General features: G+C 38.9%; 1 protein-coding gene across 17 annotated transcripts in view; it reads right to left on the bottom strand.

Annotated features, from left to right (window-relative positions):
* Nucleotides 1-6210: 6210 nt before the first annotated feature.
* The window catches only part of SORBS2 (sorbin and SH3 domain containing 2), a 206865-nt gene continuing 190341 nt past the window's right edge, over nucleotides 6211-22734 (bottom strand). For all 17 annotated transcript variants that reach the window (XM_082863976.1, XM_082863979.1, XM_082863966.1 and 14 more), the window contains 3 exons: nucleotides 14215-14264; nucleotides 10438-10544; nucleotides 6211-8330 (listed from right to left, as the gene is read on the bottom strand). In XM_082863976.1, coding sequence (XP_082720102.1) covers nucleotides 8269-8330; nucleotides 10438-10544; nucleotides 14215-14264 — 219 coding nt within the window. In that variant the 3' untranslated portion in view covers nucleotides 6211-8268. The remainder of the gene's footprint in view (nucleotides 8331-10437; nucleotides 10545-14214; nucleotides 14265-22734) is intronic.

Below are 22734 nucleotides of genomic sequence, written 5' to 3' on the forward strand. Positions count from 1 at the left end.
CTAGCAGGCTGCTGACACTTCCTTTGAAGGGTCTTTTCAGTGTGTATTTGAGATTACTTCTTGAAGAAGATCATTGAGAACATACGGTGAAACAAAGTAGATCAAATAGTCTGGTCTTGTGGAATTAGGTGCCAACTAGAGATCTCAAAGGAGCCTGAGAGCCCGAGGCATCATCTGAAGAGACATTGGTATCTGTGTCCTTTCTCTTTTTTGTCTCCTCACCTCACCCTTTCCACGCTGTACAATTATAATTTAGAAATGTTCTGTGCTTCTCATTGAGGGTGTAGCCATCATGGAAGCAGCATTTGCAAAACTTGGGAACCCAGGGTTTTGAAAGGTTAATAGACTAATACAGAAATCCCTGGAGCCTATGGAGACCTAAAAGTCTTTGAATATCTTCTCAATAGACCCCATACAGAGAGCTTCAGCCACTAAGATGAGTTCAGCCAATGTGTCAGAAGGAGATGGTGCGTCAATACCTAGTCTTATCTTCTAAAGATTCAGCAAAATGTTGTTTAATGACTCCATAAAGTATTTTATTACTGAACTCACTGGAGGTACTGACTGGGCTCTGATTAATGTGCAGTCATGTAAAAGACAATGGAGAAAGTTAAGATCAGAGATAGGGACTCATCTCCCTATGAAGGATACTCCTGTAGACTCAGAGCCTCTGCTGTAGGATGGCCTCATGGTGAGTTTCCTAGTCTGTGCAAGTTTGTGTGTAATTAACATCGAGTAAGAAGATCTTGGTAAAATTTTACCCGTCGGGGAACTATAATTTTTTCTGCATTACTGGATATACCACTGGTTATTTTTTATTGGGGTGTCTCTTTATGTGCATGAGTGTGTGTGTGTGTGTGTGTGTGTATGTGTGTGTGTGTGGTATGTGTAGGGGAGAGGGTTCTCTTCTCTGTGAAGGCATAAGCTGAACTATTTAACAGTTATCCTCTGTTATATATTGTTTTTATATGCAAATTTCAAATTGAGGATGGGGGTTGGAGGATGGGGAATTTCCATGTTGTCACCCCTCTGGGGCAAGATATTTTTTCTGTATTTATCACCCATCAACAACTGGGGAGCAGAGAAGGAGTGGGGATGAGTGGCCCCAAGAGAAGGACTGTACTGTTTTCTTAGGGCTGCCATAACAACATACCACAGAATGAGTGACTTAAAGAAATTTGTTTTCTCCCAGTGTCTGGAGGCCGGAAGTCCTAGATCAAGGTGTTAGCAGGGTTGGTTTCTTCTGAAGGCCTCTCTCCTTGGCTTGTAGATGGCCATCTTCTCCCTGAGTCTTTACATGGTCTCTCTGTGCTTATTTCTGTCCTAATCTCCTCTTCATGTGAGGACACAAGTCATATTGGATTAGAGCCCATCCAATGATCTTATTTTAACTTAATTACCTCTTTAAAGCCCCATCTCCAAACACAGTCACATTCTAAGGTACTGGGGGTTAGGACTTCCACATGAATTTGGGGAGATACAATTCAGCCCATAACAAGGACTAAGCTCCTCGTTTTGTATTTAAACACAGTCACTATTACTAAAAATGTTGACTAGAGATGAGAATATTCCCACCCTTTTATTCACCAGGAACATAGGTGTGACTCTCATATTGTAGATGGTGTGAATAATTAGAGGGGCACAGTTGGATGCCTCAAGGGAAGCCTAAGGAGGTGGCACTGTCAACTTCTCACTCAGAGTTCAGGCTAGTCTTGTCATAAGTTCCCTACCGTCTTTGTGTCTTTGGGAAGGAGGTGAAGTCTCTCCTTACCATCCATGGGACCTCTGATCAGGTGACCGATTTCTGAACTTAATCTACCCTCCCATGCCCAGCCCTTGACTCCACCGTAGGAGAGACCAGCCTCTCTGCCCTGGATGGGCTTCAGTATCAGGTTCAGATGCTTTCCCAGAGGCCCCATTTTGCTCAAGGACATTTTCCACAGTTTAATGTTCATCTGTAAGCACTTGTTTAGTTGGTACCTTGTGCAACCTCACTGACAATCTTACTCCTGGCATCCCTGGCCTTTATGCACCAGATGCCAAGAGCACCTACATTTGTGACAACCAAAAATGTCTCCCTACATTGCCTTACGTCCCCTAAGAGAGGGACAAAATCACCCTGGGTGAGAAGCACCGTGTTATACGTTATGAAAATATTTTAGATCTAACTTTTCTGGAATGTATCTACTTTCAAAATAAATTATTATCTGTTCTCTCAGTTTTGATTCACCACTTGTACACTTAGCTAACTCCCAGGATGGTTCAGATACTGTATCCAACTGCTCTGCAGTATATACATTTCTCATTTTAATATCTCTCTTCCTTTAGCTACCCCTTAGCTATAAAAATGCCTAATGCATGTGATGGCTTATGGCAAGGAGATAATAAATACTATTTTCTTCTCTCTCTTTATCTTTTCTTTCCTTCCTCTACCAATTCCTCAGATTGCAACAGATTTTCTAGCCTAGTGGTAATTCTGTAGTTCTTGCCTCTTGGCTTTGTATTAATTGCATTTTCATGAATCCTGGGGATTAACTTTGGCTTTTTCTCACTATTTTTATAAACCTTGGTAATGTTGAAATGACTTGAAACATGATTTATTCACTTTATTTCAGAGTCCTGTTCAATGTTAAATGTAGGTTGTAAAATAATATGTTCAGTATGATTCTACTTTTGTTCACATACTAAACACACACACACACACACACACACACACACACACACACACCATGCTAATACACGTGTAGAAAACACTCTGGAGGTATATGTTCCAAATGGTAATCTTTACCCTAAATGAGACTCTTAGTGATTACATGTTTTTTCTTTTTGCTCATTTATATTTTCTAATTTTTCCTACAATATACATCTGTTGCTGGTGTAATTAAAAAAGACAAAAATGCTTTACAAAGTCATTCTCAAGCTTTCTGTATGATCAGTGCAAGATTTGACACTCATCCACGTGTGTTGTTAATGGTAACAAGAGTTTTGTTTGAAATGGCACTTATTTTTGGAAGACACCAGGACAACTGAGTCACCCGTTGTATTTTAGGGAAAAGGATGAAACAAGAAACCCCAAAGGAACAGGTGAAGATTCACTAGGCAGATTTCTGTCTTGTACTGAAAGTTTTTTGGGTCAAGATATATGTATGTGCATGAGCTCAGATGGAACTTTCCTGAGCTACGGAAGGGCTGAATTTAGCAGTGAGCTAAAGCTCTCAGTCACTTAGCGCATCATCCAGCAGAGAATAGCTAGTGTGTCCTGGGGCTTTGTATACTGAAAAGAGGTCCAGTAAGCACACCATGTTCTTAGAGCATGCTGGCCTTGCCTGTCTCCAAATGGCTCCACGATAGCAAGCATTTCCCAAAGCACCACCAGCTGCCAATGTGACTCACAGGCAACGACCTCTAGGATCTTCATGAATCACAGCTCACGGGCAGGCTCCTGCTCAGCTGAGACATGTCAGTAATTGAAATTATATCCTCACTGGTTACTGTGTACTTTTAGAAACCCAAATTAGCTTTCCTCAGGGAAACACTGTTGTGCTGGGCAAGGCATACACCTGTTTCTCATCATCTTGTGCACAGCTCCATGCTGTTGCAAGCGCCTGGCCATTCGTGATGGCAGAATTTGCGAGAGGGAAGTGGTGGAGAGGGAGGGAGGTGGATGGATGTAATTGTTTGACTTGGAGTGCACAATCTGATCAAAAGTGTTTAGCACCGGGCTTGGCTGGCTTAGAAGAAAGAGTACAAGCTTGGTAAATAGATACCAGGTTTTGAATCCAATTTCCATCACATATTTTCTATTAACATCTTAGAGCCTTAGCTTCCACATCTATAAAATGGGCACAGAGCAGATTTCTTCTTAGATTTGTTGTGAGGATAAAGACATGGAATACTTGTAAATAACACATATGGCAGACAGACATAGCAGACATTCAGTGTTCCTTTCCCTCTAGTCACTTTCTAGGTTTGTTGCTGACAATTGGAATAGACCAGGGGTTCACAGGTTTTTTTTCTATAAAGGGACATATAGCAAGTGTTTTAGGTTTTGTGGGCCAGGAGGCAAGATTGAGGATATTATGTACATACTTACGTTACAGAGAGAAAACTAATTTCCACCAATTTTTAATTGATGAAATTCAAAATATAATAATAATAGGTTAAAGTTTTTCTAATATAGACCGACCAGTGAAAAGAAAGGGATTCTTTTTCTGGGGACACAGGATTTCACTTAATTGGGGCTCAAAGTTATCATCAAATTTATTGCCCATGTTCATCTGTACAAACCATTCTTAACTTGCAGACCAAATAAAAGCAGGTAGCAGGCTGAATTTGGTCCACAGGCTATAGTTTGCCAATTCCTGGTGTAATCTGTTTACCGCTAATGCCAGTCTCTGCTTGTGCTCTAAACCAATCATCCATGATAAGTAAATAATTTGAAATCATAACTGCTACGTAAACAACTCTCGGAGGGCTACCATCTGGAAAGGAAGATGAAATAATTCAACCTTTAAATAAACAGGCTTTTCGAAGCTGACCAAGTGCTTATTCTATTTGATCAATTTGTGGCTGCAATCTGGAAAACAGTGGGAAGAAATTATCAGGCCACACAAAGTGACCACCTATGCACAGAGATCAAGCAGTGGACCATCATGGAAATAGTTACTCACACAGGTTCTTTCTGTTTCCTGTCAAATAAGAAATGGACATGCCTGTTTGTAGTAATCCCTCTAAAGGGGGGATTAAAATTTGGCACGTAAAATAATGAGTGTCCCTTCCTGCTGCCCTTCCGCTGACCTGGCTGGCCAGTTAGTGGACAGATGTGAGTCCACAGCAGATTGAGGCTGGTTAGTAGAGACGGCGCTTTACGGGGCTCATTGTATTGGATTCACAACGATGGATCCGACTCCACCTGCCAAGGTGGCCATCAGTGGCACAAATGAGATGCACTTAGGAATTTTTGGTGTGTATTGATTTTATGCATTGACATAAAATCAAGTAAAACAGGTCACTAAGCATCAATTTTTGCAGCAAAAATAAATTCATTCTACCCAGAATCCTGGCATTCACAGTGAGGAAGCACGGCAGGAGGGTCGAACTGTGGCTGTAGCCGTTCTGGAACCTACAGCAGTGCCTGGCTGGCTGTGACAGAAGTCTAGGCACAATGAAAAGCTGTTCAGGGATTCTTGAGCCCGGGGCTTTGACAAAGTTTTTGCTGCATCTCAGCAGACTCTACAGAGGAGCAGATGATAAATTCTCAGGTGGGACAAGGGAATCCAGATTTTGATGCATGTGGTTTTAAAATCCCAGATTTATATTTCTAGCGTGCCGAACACTTGGTAACAGATTCTCTTGGAGAGAGTAATGACAAGCAACCTCTGAGTACACCAACAGCATCCTTCATTTGATCAGATTCAGATTCACCTAGTTAAATTACCCATAAATGTTCTCATGAAAACAGGGACGAAAGAATAATATGGGTCATATTCTTTCTACAAAGGGAACACGTTTTTGTGGAAAGCTAATACATAGTGGAAACTATCCAGTGGAACAGAGGGGATCAGGGTGGGTATTAGGATGAAGCAACATGGTAAGACATTGTTGATAACTGAATTGCCAACAGAGGAACGTACGTGTTTCTGAATACGTGAGTGATAGATATGGAAGAGGGCTGAAGCACATAGAGCAGAAAGGACTACGCTTTATTAGAAAGGATCCAACTAGAAGAGCTAGTTACTTACTATCTATGTGAGATAAAGGAATGACACCCAATGGCAATACATAGTTTGAGATTCATTGAGATCTTGTGAGTATTAACAGTGTCTGCCATGCCAATGGTGATAAAGCTTTTTAGGGCAACTGAAGAAAGGTGAATTTGGAAAGTGCTTACAACTTCTTGTAACTGACTTCTTCTTAGAAAAATAGCTATTTTTGAGGCAGAAATGTTTTAAAATGTGTTGTTTTAGCTGAAGAGCAATGTTTAGCCAAGGAGTATTTAGCAAATGAGCTTTGGTGATGGGTTTAAAAAATATTTCTTCTCTGAGCTTATGCAAATGCATCTTTTCTCCATTTGTGTGTCAAGAGAACACAGAGCAAATGCATTTCCTCTGAGGTTTATCTAAAAGATTGGGATAAAATACACAATTCATGTAAGGATAAATGTCAAGAAGAAAAACTGAAGTATACTTCCAAGCAAAATTTATTAGATGTCTATTCAAGAAAAACACAATGACCTTTGCTTGTAAGAATTCAAAGTCAATTACCTAAAAGCTAGGTATGAATATTTTTCCTTTTAAAATCAGATACAGAGAATAGAAACATTAATTTTTCTTAAATATGACAGGCAACAGATATTGAATTTTTTCTCATAAATGGCATCAAAGGTAATTATTCATTTATCAGCAAAGCTGCATGCAGTTGACCTAATTTCAAACCCAAAGCCTTTAAAATATAAAGCTGGCTGTGAACTTGACAGTAATCAAGGTAGTAATCAAGGCTACTCAAAGATGTTTCTTTACCTTCTTTCTAATGAAATTCCTCTCTAATCGGTAGTTATATACATTTCAGTTTGGCTGCTAAGATGTTTTATGTTCATAAACTTTTGCAGAAGTGCTGTCTTACAGAATTGCACTGTCAAGGCATAATGATGATTTGTGGGAGATGTAAAGGGTAATCTGTTGAAAGTGTTTTAGCTTAGTTTAAAGGAAGGATAAAGACCAAATTAGGAAATTCCCGTGTTTTCTCAACAACTAAATAGTCCATACAAAAAATGAGCAAACATATGTACAAAATTCTAGAGTCTACATGCATTGTGAAAAGATCAACCACTGTTCACAGAAGAAATGCCATAAAAAGTTTTGTCTATAAGGTGCTCAGGATCCAAATATGAATAGTTCTTATGCAAAGTCATAAGAAATACAAAGCTAGTTCTCGGGGTATGTGTAATTCAGGCACTGTTAAGCACATTAAATCTTTCAGGTCCCAATATCATCTTCAAGGTTTCTACTGCAGGGCAGAAAATTTAACCTGAATGATTTAACATTGCTTCTAAAAAGTGCCTAATGTATTCTGAGGAAATATTTTACACACACTAGGAAAATCAGGCTCAACATATTCCTGTCCTCAAATGTAGCCAGGATTCTGAGTTCCAGAGAAGAAAAATAATTATCATAGTAAAAATAATTGTACTGATCATAATCCTTACTAAAACCAGCCTTAATACTTGTGATGCTTCTGAAGTACTCTATTTCTATAAAATAATATGTGAGATTCCTTTACATTTCCATAAATGTACAACATATCTTATGGATTGTCTGTTCTCATACAATCTCAAATGTGTATGTGTACACACAGTGAAATCTTACCTATGAATATTGCTTACAGATGCTTTCAAGTGTCTATGTTAGAATGATTCTTTGCACCTCTCACTAACACTGCTTTCATTTAACTTTTATCAGATAAATAAAACACTAAGAGCTCATTGTTCATGATGCTGATTATTACATTTTAATATAAAATAGCAATGCAACTTTACAACACAATCGTTTTCTGTAATCTAGCTAAACCTCTTATATTCTCCTGATTATTACCAAAGGCTCTTTATTCACTTATTGTTTGCACTTCTAAAAAGTACAAAAAAAAAAAATCCTGCAGAAGACTCCTATTTGAAACTCACATTCAATTCAACAAAATCACACTCATTCGAATTAACTTTCCTACTCTCGCTTTAGATTCTGTAATCACTGTGCATATTACAACATATAAGTGCAGGCAAACAATAGCTGAAGTACAGTTGTCATATCGTGTAAACCAGGACACTAGGCAAACTCGTGAAAGGAAAATATACTGCCAAGCTAAGAAGGTGAAAATGCAAACCCCAGCAAGTAGTAATAAACAAGCTTCTGGTTGCCTGAGGGGAGAACATCTTTCAGAGTGGACAAGAGAGCCTCCTTGAGACACTTACTTTTTTGCCTCAACTACTCAACCGTTATTAAGTATAATGATTTTCTTTCTGCTGCCGCATATTGACTTTTCAAAGTTTAGAGCAGACGGCAGGAATATGCACTTTCACACCGAAGCAAATCCTCCAATCTCCCTACCGCAGCGGCAGTTCCATTGCTGGTGGTTTGGTGGCAGATGGAGATGGTGATGGTGGGTGACTTCTATTGGAAACCAGAAGGCATAACAGCAGGAGGCCTGTGGAGATCTTTCAGGCAAGGTTATGCAGATGTGGTGCTGAAATGCAGCATAAATAATGGGGAGAGTGATTCACAGCCTCTTGACATAGTTCCCGGGAAAAGTACCAAAGAATTTGGTTCTTCTTGAGGTTCCTGAAAATAGAAGTGATACATGAAAGAGGGGTAACAGCCATGAAATGTCAGTTCATCTATGTGGGCTTGAAAACTCACTAAGAGAGCAAGCCCTCAGGGTTTGGAAAAGAGAGAAAACTCACTTGAAGGGATAGGAAGACAAAGTAAGCAGTTTTATCTGTTTTGACTGATGCCTCTGTTGCCTCTTGAGCTTAAATGCTGTGCTTCCATCACACCGGGCTGAACAGAAAGCTCAGCCTCTCAGTCTGAGGGGAGAGACAGTCTTGCTGAGGAGGTGGGCTTTTGTGGTTTTTTTGCGGTACGCGGGCCTCTCACTGCTGTGGCCTCTCCCGTTGCGGAGCACAGGCTCCGGACGCGCAGGCTCAGCGGCCATGGCTCACGGGACCGGCCCCTCCGCGGCATGTGGGATCCTCCCGGACCGGGGCACGAACCCGTGTCCCCTGCATCGGCAGGCGGACTCTCAACCACTGCGCCACCAGGGAAGCCCAGAGGTGGGCTTTTAAGTACAATGATACTCAAGTCTGATGAGGCTCCATTACCGAGGCTGCTAGACAGGAGTGAGGAGTGGAATAGGAAACGCAGCTGGGAAGTGACATTTTCAAATCCAATCTTCTCAGTTAGGATAAGGCTGGCCACGTGATAAGGTAGGCTGGAAAAGCACCACAGCAAGGCTTGGTTCTGGGAGCAGGACGTCTGTCACAGCTCCTCAGCACAGTGTAACGTGAAGGCTTTACTGGGGCTGCCATCACTCTCCAGTTTTATTATCTCATACAAGATCATGCTGAGCGCCACAGCATTCATTTACAAATAGCGCTGCCAGGGTCCTTAATAAAATATAGAAAATTTGAACTATTTACCAAGTCACTAAAGAAAAGAAAGATAGACCACTACTAGTGGGCGGGGGTTCTATCACTGGGCATGTTTCTAATATGAGGAGTAAAACCAAATGCATAAGCGGCCATCATTATGATCGCCTTTGGATTAGAATAACATGATTTCTTTGAAACTGTTTGGAAGAGCTAGTGCACTAAATTCTTCCTTATGATTTCCAGCTCACATAGAGCGAACAGGGTCTCTACACTTCCCTTTTGCATTTACTGACCTGGTTTGATGACTGATTTTCTTTATCCCTGTGTAGGTAAGCCATTTTACCTTCTTCTAAATGGGGGATTAATATAAACAGAGGCAGAGGCTTGTGGCTACTAATGTGGCCTTTGCTCTTATATTTCCCCACTGTTGGCCTGTCTACAGAAAGCCCTTATTCCCTCATCTTTTGTCTCCTCCATCCTCCTATGCCTCTGATTCCTCTTTACCTCTTTCCTCTGTGACTTAGTATATGACACTCTTGTCTACAAAATTTTTCTCAGAAAACCTCTAGTTTTCTTTTAAGACGGTAAGAATGGGATTGTTTTTTAAGTGGTGAGAATGGAACTTCTACTTGGACCACACATTAAAGCGAAGGTGAATCACTGGTGTTTTAGGGCACCTACAGCAGACCTAGTCATGGGTGAGTTGTTCATTTCATCTTGTTTTCTCAAATTAGATCCTCACTGCTGACGACTAACATTTACCACTCAACAAGGGTATTGGTATTTTGCATCTAGGGAGCAGTTTCGTTGTTTTTGTTCTTAGATCTCAGTCTTTCCTGGTTGGTGCTATTTAAAGAAATTTTCTTCTCTCAGTTGAACTGGAAATAAAACCAGCAGAAAATCACGTATACCTGAAGCAGTAAATACTAAACTATATTAAAAATGCAATTGCCGGGCTTCCCTGGTGGTGCAGTGGTTGAGAGTCCGCCTGCCAATGCAGGGGACGCGGGTTCGTGCCCCGGTCTGGGAAGATCCCACACGCCGTGGAGCGGCTGGGCCCGTGAGCCATGGCCGCTGAGCCTGCGCGTCCGGAGCCTGTGCTCCGCAACGGGAGAGGCCACAACAGTGAGAGGCCCGCGTACCGCAAAAAAAAAAAGTCATTGCCTTGGGATTACATAGTGCATATGGATGTGTGAAAGATCAAAGGCATTATGAAATCAAAGAAAGCTTGACTATCGCATCCAACCGTGCAAGGGAGCAAACATAAGCAAATTACAGAATGGCCAATGTACACATACCCACAAACCATCCATCATCACATTTTTCCATCACGTCAATGACATCACTTTCTCTGAGCTCCAGCTCGTCTTCATTCCTAGGAGTATAGTTATACAGAGCCTGAAACCTTAAACAGGACAAAGGGACGCGTTAAACAAAATCTTTATGCCTCTGTGAAACAGAAGAGAGTATAATATTTATTTTACTTTTAACATTTCTATTCTTATTAACATATTAAATAGGTAGTATAAGTCTTTGGTAAGCATGTAAAGTAAGTAGAAGTAGTTAGGCTTTCATGGGAATTAGACCACTCTAATAGCATTTCAAAACTCGTAATGAGGAAAATTTATGGAAGATTCTAATATCCATAGTTGGATTAAAACATTTATAAATTGGACCTGCATTTCAATTGTCCAGTCATGGATAGCTATCATTCGGACATTAAATGATAGTACAGAATATAAAAGAAGTGATATGTGCATTATTCAGCTATATAAAAACAAGAAGGAATTACAGTTTTAATTAGCCATAATCAGAAGCAAGTAATTGCAGCTTGCAAGTGGAATTTTCAAAAGATTCTAAATTGAGATGCACAAAATGTCTCAGATACAACTTCTAAATCACTGTATGGGAATTACTATAACAGAGAAGTGTTCTTTGTTTTTGTTTCTTTTTGTTTTTTACCAGGAGGAATTCTTTAAAGCAGTTTAGTTTCATAGTTTGAATCAGTGTAAGTGGTGATCTCAAACAGTAGGTTAGGGACATATGTTCCTTTTTAAATGGGTCTCAGAGAAATTGTGTTCAATGTAAAAACTCTCAAAATAATCATATAAAAAAGAATTACTGATAGAATGCTGCCACTTTCTCTGTCTGAATTTTTTGAGAACACATATTTTGTTGACATTCATCAGTAGCAAACTCAGACATTGAATTTTTGGTAATAAAATAGCATGCATATTCATATGGACTGGCATTTTAGAAAGACACAAGTTCTAGCAGCTCGGGGTCAGGAAGCATTTGATATGCAGTGAACATGAAAACTTCATATTACCATTAAAATATTATCAGTATGTGAGGGGGATTTTTTTTAAAAGTTAGTGAATTTGTTTTTGCCGTTCTTCATAACAGTTAATGTAATTCTGCCAATGTAAGAAAATAAGAACCACATTTCAGGGCACTGTGAATTTTTTCAAGGCAACTTTAAAAGGTTGATAATATTGGATACTGCTCAGGAACAAGAATGATTTATTTTGATTACTTCATTCAGTCAGAAAATCATACTTTGGTAGAACAAAACTATTCTATCATGTCACCTGAACTCAAACATCATGTGATAAACTGGGGCCTCGGCTGCATTGGCTTCTCTCCCTGTCCTTGAACTTTTCACATTGGGGGGTCTGGTTAAAGTTGGATTGGGGGAGGGTGTATTGGGGAAAGAGCTGATAAGATGTGGTGCCTAACAGCCTCTCCTAGAAACATTATCTTCCCTGGCCTGAGAGCAAAGCCTGAAATTCCAACGTTAGAGATTTCTTCCCCTGTTAATATTTTGTCCTCCTAGTAAACCTTTTTAACCACTTGAGCTTCTGAGGTCTTCTATGGAAAAAGGATTCTCTGATTGTGGGGAAGGACAAAGAAAGGTAGCCTGAATCCCAGAGCCATGTGGAAACAGACAGGAAGGTCTTGAATACCGACATTCCTTAATTTGGATGTTTGCATGGGCCAACCCTGGTTGGAAAAAATTATTCTGCTGTTTGATTTGAAGATGCTCAGGTGAAGGAATGGTATCTCTTGTCTATCCCTGGGGAAAGTTAATTTCACCATAGTTCCTTTTACAATCTCACATTTGAGGGAGATAGGCATTCCTGGGCTGTTAATTCCATGGATATACATTGCATCTCTCACTTTGGGAAACACTGATTCTCTGAGCTTTTCAGGCTTCAGCCTTCACCCAGGCACATCTCCAGCCACTTACAGAGACAGGCCTATTTAAGGCCACAAACCCCAGCTGCTTGAAGAATCTCAAGGTCCCAAGAGATTAAAAAAAAAAAAAAATTGGCATGAACTCCTTCACTTTGATATGATGAAAGCCACTATGCTTATCAGAGTTTACTTACCATTCTGGTTTAATTAGACCACCAAAAAAAAAAAAAATTGGAAGTTTCATGGAAACATAAACAAACCTTCTGGAAATCCTCCTGCCTCTGCTGGCTTTCAAAATCAGTATTGCACGACAGGAAATGCAGTCGAATTACAATAAAAAAATGCTGTTTTGAAAGATGTGTTGGTGAGATGAATGATGGTGGTGGGGTTAGGATGCCTCAAAAAGAAATGTCTTTTAAATAGGAAATGCTCAACCAAACTTGAAGCTCTCTCTATAACTTGCAACTTCTTCTATAACATATTTTACCATACTTCTGAATTGCAGTGACATTATAACATTATGTTCCTATTTTCACTCAAAACCTATTTCTTAAATGAAAGAGATTAAGTGATACCCATCTAATTGGCATTGTGATCAAATAGAAATTTAATAAAGAATGTTTTATATCCAAAGCAGGACACTGAAAATGCCTTTTTCCACCTGTGAGCTCATAAACATGAGGAAGCATTAACTTTGTGACATGAAACAGTGTGACATCACCTACATCTTAATTCATAAATTCATTAAAAGCTGCTGATATAATGTGTTGATAATGCAGTAAACCTAAGCAGCCTTGGGATTTACTTTTTGTGATGTGATCCCTTCATCATTTGTGTAAATAAGGAAACACAAACCTTTCGAGTTACAAGTTATATTTAACATTTTTCCAAGTAAATGAAATTTTGCATTATTTGTACCTCCAAGCTATTTTTTCATAGTCTTTTCCTTAACAAATAAAACCTTTCTGGCTGTACTCCGTGAGAGCCAGTTTCAGGTTAGAGATGGTTTCCGAGGAGCATGCTTTTAGCTGAGCACCAGGTCTGTGAGGAGTGAGGTCACCAGGCCCCCCTGGTTTGCTCTGCTCCAGGGCAGCAGAGCTTGGACAGTGGGCAGGAGGCATGCTGTGTGTGCTCAAGTCAGCCTGACATGGTTTAGTCCTGTAAATGTTCCTTCCCAGTGTCTAGCTCTGCACTCAGAGTAGGCAACAGCCAACAGGAAGTGGATAACCTCTGAATATTCTCTCACGGGCAAAATGGGGCAGAAAGAGACCCTAAAAGACAATGTGTGACACCTTCAGATTGATTCGACTTAGAAAGGAGAGGGGATTTGAAAGAAAGTGTGAAAAGGCATTTTCCTGGTCCTCTGGGTAGTGAACATCGTGCAACTGAATGACAGTGCATGTTTTAATACTGCCATTTCCAAAAGAATGGAACTTTGGAATTATGCTACTAACGTATCACTGTAGGTCTACTTTGACATTCTCCTGCTCTTCAAATATGTGTAAAAACAATGTTAGAACATTTTCAGTGTATCTTTAAGGCTGTAGTTACTAGAATCTACGTGGTGAGTAGAACAGAGCGGGAGACAGATTCATGAATCTTAGGAATCACTGCAGCATTGGAAGGGTTTTTTCTTAGTGCATAAATCAGTCTTCTCCGCAAAATCACGGATTTTTTTTTCTTAAATTAGCTTCTGTTCTCTGTTGTGAAAGATGGAGACTATTGCAATTTCTCTTAATCTGGGAGATGTCATCTCATGTTAGTTACTCTGATCTCTTTCATTTGCAAAGTTGTACCATCCTCGCTTATGGTACATCAGTGGTCCATTTTGTGGGTCAAGGTTAGTCTCGAATTTAGAAGATAAGAAGAATACTTACGGTTCCCCCCCACCTTGAATGTTTTCATGAGTAAACACAGGACGCTGTGGCTGAAATGAAATGATTTTCAATGTAATCAATGCTTAAACTGGTACTAATTAAAAGATAATTTGGATAATGGCATGGCACTTTTCTTGACATTTAATATTTCCTGTTGTAAAAAACCAAGAGGAAGGGAAAAAAACCAAATAAAGGGTTTCTGCTGGATTAATAATTAAAATATTTTGAAAGGTGCTTTAAATTAAATTGAAATAACCAAGGTTCAAATGTTTTGAACATATCTGCAATCTTGTCTGCTCAAGCTTTAAGGAAGAGTCAGGGTTTAGTCCCATTGATTTTTCAAAGGCCAGGAACATGGCAAGAACATAGACACCAAATCACTAGACTGGGAAGTCTGGACACCTTCATACAACCTTATTCTTCAGCGTTTTCTCAAACAAGCAAAGAATAAACCACATTTAGTCTAACAGCAAAGTATCCACATTCATTCTAATATACTTTTCCTTCACAGACAACATTTTCACATACAGTACAGATAAACATGTCAAGAGGCAGACATGTCATGCTACATTTGAAGTTACACTCTCTGTTCTCAATGTGGAGGAAACACATGCATTTTTAAAAAGAGAAAACAGAGAGTATGAAATAGCATGTAACAAACAATATCCAGGTAACATGTAACATTTTACCTTAGAAGAGAAATATTGGTAGAAATTCCCAGTGCACTGAACTCTCAAAAGAGTTTCCTTTCTTTTTAAACTAAGCATCAAGACCAGTATCTGTAATAGATACTTATAATATTGGAAATGACAAGCCTTTGCGTCCCATATATCCACATAAAAATTGCAATGAATGAAAGTTCACACATTTCTTGAATATGTAAACACAATGTAGTTTATACCGACTACCTAAATGTTACCTTTTAAGGGGGGAAAAAAGAATTTCAGTTCATTCATAACACACTTCAAAAGCATTCTCTTCTAAATGATGGCTGCATGGTAAAATGAGATAAACCAGAGTTTGCATGGCAAATTGCATGGCAATTGTAAGTGATTCTTTATTGATGACTGCATTCATTTTTAGATCCATGTCTTTAGACCTCAGGGCTAATTCCTGGATCCCGGAATTAGGAATGGATTACTGAGAGGCTGGGAATTCCCCCTGCAGACTGTCCATAGAAACCCCATTGGTCCAAGAACGGAGGGGGACTCTGGGGCTCCTCTGAGTCTTCCAGTCTACAGTCTGCTCCCTTCCTGCGTTCTTTATCCACTCCCTTCCCATCCAAGCTGTCTATCTAGCATAGTAGACTAGGTGCTTACTACTAAAACTTTAAGCTTTCAGTTAATAGTAATTGGAAATGTTTACGAACAGTATTCTTAGAAATTTCACACAACAGTCTGAGCATGGAATATATAAGCATAAGATTAAAGAGTGGATAAAAATTATCAGACACATGTATGACTTAAGAGTATAATACTTACCCTATAAATCAACATAAAATAACTAACAATGTATCTATTATTAGAATTATAACATATACTATTTTAAGAATGATTAAGACTAAACCATTTCCCAGCCATTTTTAAGGTCATTTAATTCAACATATTATTGAAATCAGTTTAAATGTATGAAGAGGTAAAATAAGTCATTCATAAGCCTATACCCTATTACCTTTCTACAAGTTCTCATCCAGTCATATATATATGATGTATGTCATATATATCTTATATATATATGTTTTATGCAGAAATAAGATTTGTATATATCAATTGCTATTAATATTTTGTAATTATTTCCAGTCTCCTTTTCTCAGTCTTCCTTTTCATTTTAAATCACTGCAGCATATTATTCCCTCACATATCTGTCTATATCTTTTTTGGTTGTCTTAACCATTTCTCTCTCTCTTTTGTTTTTGAAGTTCAGATTGATCTCGCCCTTTTCACTATCATAAATAACAATACCATACAATTTTTATACAAAGAACTATTTTCTCGTTTTGAACTATCTCTTAGGACACATTTCCAGGAGTAAAATTTCGGGCCAAAGATTATGCATTGAAGCCACACGATATTAAAAATACTGGTGTTAGTTACTCAAACACACTATATTTAAAAATGCCATTAAAAAAATCGAAAATGCCATGTTTTGAATCACATACCAAGATAGCAACGGTTCTCTCACAAAAACAATCATAGCGCAGTTTACAGTGCACAACAAAGTTATAAATAAGGAAATATTATTTGTTCTTGTCTTAAGAGAAAATCTTTTGTAAAATATATTTCATTGTGCTCTAAAAATGGCATGCCTATTTCCACATATTTAAGCCATTCTAGTATTTTTGAGTTGAGTAGAAGTTTCACTTTGATATCACGGCATCCAGTGCTTGGTAAAACTGGCTGGTCTAATTTCATTGCTCCCTTACGTTAAAATGTGAATGCAACTTTCAGGATTAAACTGTTCATTAACGTAAAACAATCTACTTATAAAATCCGTATAGCACCTTTCCGTTATTGTGATTACAATTCTCCTGGTTTAATTCCTTTAATTCAACTCATAAATCATTTCAATGAACCATCTCTGTGGCAATTATGAAAACTGGGCTATTGCCAAAAGTATGTGGCTTCCTTAATTCTACAGGCCTCTAAGTCTTAAGAACTTGTGTTCCTGGGTGTGTCAGCCAGTAACATCCTTGTTTTTACTCATCTTTCTCAATACTTCCTTCATATCCTTTAAAAGGATCTACCACCACTGTTTTGTTTTTTCTGAATCACTGGTTTTCTATACTGTTCACATACTGAGGCTAGGATTTATCACAGCTTTTATTAGCAGAGCAGTTGTGTATCTATTATAATGGTGACTTTTAGAACTTTTCTGAGGTTACTTTTGATAGGAATCATCTCCATGTGAATATGGATAGCTAGGAGGCAGTTTTAAGGAAAGATGACCAGTTACAGCAACTGAAATAATTTATTTTAAAAGTCTTTTGGGACTTCCCTAATGGCGCAGTGGTTAAGAATCCACCTGCCAGTGCAGAGGACACGGGTTTGATCCCTGGTCTGGGAAGATCCCACATGCTGCAGAGCAAATAAGCCCGTGTGCCACAACTACTGAGCCTGTGCTCTAGAGCATGCAAGCCACAACTACTGAGCCCACACGCCACAACTACTGAAGCCCGTGCGCCTAGAGCCCATGCTCCGCAACAAGAGAAGCCACTGCAATGAGAAGCCTGCGCACCGCAAGGAAGAGTAGCCCCCACTTGCCGCAACTAGAGAAAGCCCGTGCGCGGCAACGAAGACCCAACGCAGCCAAAAATAAATAAATTAATTAAATAAATAAATTTACATTAAAAAATAGTCTTTGGTCAATAGAGGAATAAGCAGCACAGATACTTATGAGGGCATGTTTGTGTCTTTCCAGTGTTGGCGATGACTAACTATATGACCTTGGATATGCACCTCAGCTTCCTTATCTCTAAAATCAAGGAGGTGGACAAGTTGATGGTTTAGATCTTGTCCCCCTCAGGGAATCCATAAAGGAATCCATGTTTCCACAGATATATTTCCTCTGATACTCATTCAGTTGTCAGAGAGCTATGACAACTGGCATTGGTTAATTCCCAAGTGTCTCAGTCATGTAAAAACAATTAATTTTAAAACAATAATTAAACTTCATTTTTCAGATCAGTAAACCAAAACCCAAAGATAATTTCTTAATATCACAAATAAGCAAGAAGAAGGAACAGAACTACAATTCTGACTCTCACTCTTTATTGCATAAAAGCTTACTATGATGGAATAGATAGCGCAGGCTTTTTAAAATCAACACCTTAATTTTTTCCTTTAGGCAAGTGTTTATGTTCTGTATGGATACCCAAACAAATTGTCGTAGAAGGTTGTCTTTTGCCTTTCCCCTTCCTTATAGCTGGGCACAAACCCTGGGGCAAAGACCTGTGAGGTATCTGCACTCTTTTGCCACCTAATGGTGAGTAAAGGCAGCAACATGTTAAAAGTTGTTTTGCCTTTGGACAGCTCTCACCAAGTTGCTTCAGCCTGGATTCATTTTGAAAGGATATTTTAAAGACCACAGAGCGATGTGGAATAGATATTCATGTTTTTCTGACCATGTTCTTCCTATCCCACGTTTTAAATTCTTGAGAAAGGATCAGTCTTTAGCCACCAGTATTTTTGGTCTGTGTTCATTTGTATTTTCACTATCTGCTCAGGCATTTCTATTACTCATAACTTCTTAGCAGTTTTGTGATAAATATAGAAGATACATGAGTGACATTCAAGAAGCTCATATGAGCTGTGAGTTTAAAAAGATGATTTTGAAGTTAACAGATTGCAGTAACTGTGCTGGAAATTTTAAGCGAGAATTATGTCATATTTATATTTCCTTAATGAGTCTTAAGAGCACAATAAAAATTAGAAAATCCAATGAAACATGCTTTTTTTATAGAATCCTAAATATTTAGCTTTTTCCTTGGCAATGCAACAATCTTTTTTTCTCTTTTAGTGTAGCTGTTTTTTAATGTTGTCAAAAGCAGATACAAATGAGACAGGTTTTAAACACATGCTAATTTTCAAAGCCAGAACCAATCACAAGCCACTGCTCATAAGAAAGTTGGTTTGAAACATCCTAGAACCTTAGGTATCAGTAAAATATATACTTTTCTAGCTGAGATAGTAAGGCACAGTCTATCCTAAACCTACCTTCTTACCTGTGCTTCTGCAGAGGCATCTGGGGGATTAGCTATATCTAGTACTAGGTAATTCTTAGGTAAGGATTGACCATTACTTTAAATACTAATGTGGGAAAATCTTTGAAAGAGCTATTAGCAGTTCTAGAGTTCTTATTTTTTTTTCCCAGAAAATGTTAGGTGTGGTACTTGCCAACCAGAATTAGATGAAATTCTCTTAATAACAAACAGTACCATGTTTATGTTTCTAGGCGTATTTTTCTTTCTTACCTTATACAATTATTTTAAATATTTAAATTATTTTTTAAATTGTGAAAACACAACTTTGCCTAAATCTAGAGAATATAGAATATTTGTGTTCCACACAAACACATATAATAGAACATACAAGTACATAATGTAAAAATCTGACAAAGAAGAAAACTTATGGTGACCCAAAGCATACCATCTCATTGACCCATGGGAATTTATGGATGGGCCATATTAATTTTGGAAAAGTTTTCTTTTTTGGCTCTGGAAAGCCCTTCTGTGAGAATCTCTCCCAATCAACATTCCTCATTCTCTATGGCAACACAAATCTCTGCCTCAGAAACAAAATCAGGTCTTATTAGGCAAGGCAAAAAGCACAAAAATGGCCTAAGTACAGAGAAGTATCTACATTTCTTAAAAACGGAAAAGGAAATCTGTCATCAAGTCCTTAAAAGCTTGTAGAACCATAATCATGTAATGGAGCATGTAAGATTAAACCAGGGTCCATCAAAATAGAAATGGGAAAGGACCGATTCAGGCAGAGATGAAAATTCTCAAACTCCTCGGCTGCCATCCTCAGTATTAATGGTACCAATTAGAATCCATTCATTTTCCAGGGCTGTCGATGCCATAGAACTAAGTAGTCAAAGGGAAAGTAATCTGACCTTTAAGTTCAATCAGAGCTGTCAAGAGACTGGGAACCCCTGGAGTCCAGAGAAGCAGAGTTGGCTTGAAAGGGTCATGGAGTAAATGCGGCACATGTCAGCAGAGCAACAAGATATTTTACAACAAGGGCCATGGGTTAAAAGAAATCCACATAAACTGAACGACACAGAAGCAAGCATCCCTGGAAGGGTGTGAGTTCAGTATATGATTGGCAGCAGCTTTATTCTTTGCACTAGAACTAGTGATGGGAAAGCAGTGATTTACACGAGATGGATGTGGAAGACAACATATACCACACCCTTATTTGTACAGAGGAGAATTGGGGCATGTCTTTGTCGCTTTTGGAAAGCTTACGCACACACATAAAGGAGAAGCTCATTGCCCAGAGACTCAGGATAGGATTTTCGTGTTGATCTGACTTCATAGCTGCTCATCATCATCAGAAAGGTCATTTCCTTTCAAGGGTACCTCCAGCCCTACTTCATTGGCAAAGCACAGCAATGACAACTAAGGAAGAGCCAGCCCACTGACGGCGGAGGGGTGGCCAGGGTGCCTGGCTCAAGGTGGGGCGTCTGATCCTACCCTGTGGGAACCGCTGAGCCCTCTGACTGGTGAACTGCAGGATCTCCAGGACATCACTGGGCTACGCGGAGGCTTACCCAAGACAAGTAGATCGCTTTTTAAATCAGCCTGGAAAAGCCGTAAGAAGTTAATTAGTTCTCATCTTCATTACCCAGCCTTCAGAGGAGCTTTCCTGTTTTTTTTTTTTTTTTTTTTTCCATGCACACACAGCATGCCAAACTCCCGAATGAGAGCAGAGCAGGAAGGGTTAACAGTCTGCAGACAGCTCTTCTGGCGGCCCAGAGTTTTCACAGCACAGGCATCAGTCGCTGCTTTACTAGGGAACTCACAGGCAGAGCAGAGAGAGATTTATAGAGGGAAGTTGGTATAGGGAAGATGTTTGAATGCAATGTAGATGGCTAAGAACACTTACAAGAAAATTTATGTCTTTAATAGAATGCTTAACAATTGGTTTCAAGATACTCTCAGATCTGACCTGTTTTCTTTGTGTTTATTTGAATAGATGCAAGGTAAGAGCCAGGGAAATTTTGCTTCATATCCATCAAATTTCATAGACAGTGTCAATCATTTGTCACAGGTAAATTTTCTAATAAAACACATACAAAGAAAATATGGGGAATTCCCTGGCGGTCCAGTGGTTAGGACTCTGCGCTTTCACTGCCGAGGGCCCAAGTTCAGACCCTGGTTGGGGAACTAAGATCCCACAAACCTTGCAGCATGGCCAAAAAAAAAAAAAGGCTTTTCTGGGGGAAATTGTGAAATACTGTTTAATTAAATACAGAATATTGTTCTAACTCCAAGCACCTTGTGACTATTTTGGTGTTCTTTCAAAGCAAGATTTTTAATATGACAGTGAGTAAACTAACCTTTCTTGTGTGTATGTTTTATTTTCTGTCCATTCATGGACAAGACCTAGCAATGTACTGTCTAGTATTTGATTTGGCTTATGGGAACTTTAGCAGGACTAATGGACTTTTAAATAAAAGCATGTGCTTTTCTCAACTCTCATTTAGGAAAAAGTTCATAATAATTAGTAATGATTGACCTCATATCTTCAGTCTCTGGGGATGAAATGCATCAGGCATTTTTCTTTAAGGCTTGTGGCAGAGAATGCTTCATGTTCTCCAATATCCATTCTCTTCTTTGTCATCCCAGTAACAGAATCCCAAATGTTAGGTAGGCACACGGCCATTCTTAATAAGGTCTATTTTCCAAACTTCCTTGTATCTAGATGTGCTTATGTGGTAAGTTCTGACAGATGGGATATGTGCGGTTTCTGGAAAATGCCCTTCAAGGAAGAAGACATAAGCTTCCCTCCCCTTTTTTCCTTCCTGCTGGCTGGAATGAGAAAGGGACTGCTGGAGCTGCTGCAGCCACTTTGGACCATGCAGTGGAAGCTTTTCATTGAGCATGGTGATGTGCCAAAATAAAATAGAATCTCCTGGGATCCCTGATGACTGTATAGCCACATACCAACCCTGGATACCCTACATTTATGCATAAGAAATATATATTTCTACCTTGTTTAAGCTCTAATTATTTTGAGTCTTCTGGCACTGCAGCTGCCCCAATCTTGACTAATACAAGGGTTCTATAAACATCAAGACTCATAGAGAAAAAAAAGTAGCTGTTGGAATGACGTGGATAAACAACTGGAAAGATCATTTGAACATATTAGGAAGAATCAGGGCTTAATTTCATGTTGGAAACTGTGCTCAAGGGGATTACCTTCCAGTGGGATGGCTTTAGGGTGAGGAGACTTCCTTCTGGGACCATAATAACTGAGTTTCTTGGAAGAAACCTAAGAAAGAGTCTTTCTCTCTGTTCACAAAGCGCTTCCACTGCAGCTTGAGTCCACATTGCTGCAAGACTCTTTTACAGAATATTCTTAGACGGAACTGGAAGCTCAGCTTACAGCAAAGCTGAGGATTATAATAATTTGTATTATGAAAAACCAATATTTAAAAGATGCTCAAAGACTAGAGAAAATATTGGATTCTGATTTATATATCAAACTCATAATTTATATGTACATTTCAGTCTTCCGTCATCTATAAAGTCGTGGTAACTTTTACTTCCATGGAAGATTCTGGATTGCATATGACAGACTTACATTATCTCAGAAAATACTTTAAAGAACAAAATTACATTAAATTAACATGAGTTAAGTAAAACAATGGCTGATAGGTGTTGATAGGGGTTGATAACATTGTTGTCATGATTTCATGCATACTATACTATGCCTATTAAAGCATTATTAAAATTTTATTTTCTCTTTGCTTTTAGTGCTAGGTTACTTTCCTTCTTTGTAATGAGCAAAATTT

The sequence above is a fragment of the Leucopleurus acutus genome (genome assembly GCF_964270905.1).
Source record: "Leucopleurus acutus genome assembly, chromosome: 21".
NCBI classification, from domain to species: Eukaryota; Metazoa; Chordata; class Mammalia; order Artiodactyla; family Delphinidae; genus Leucopleurus; species Leucopleurus acutus.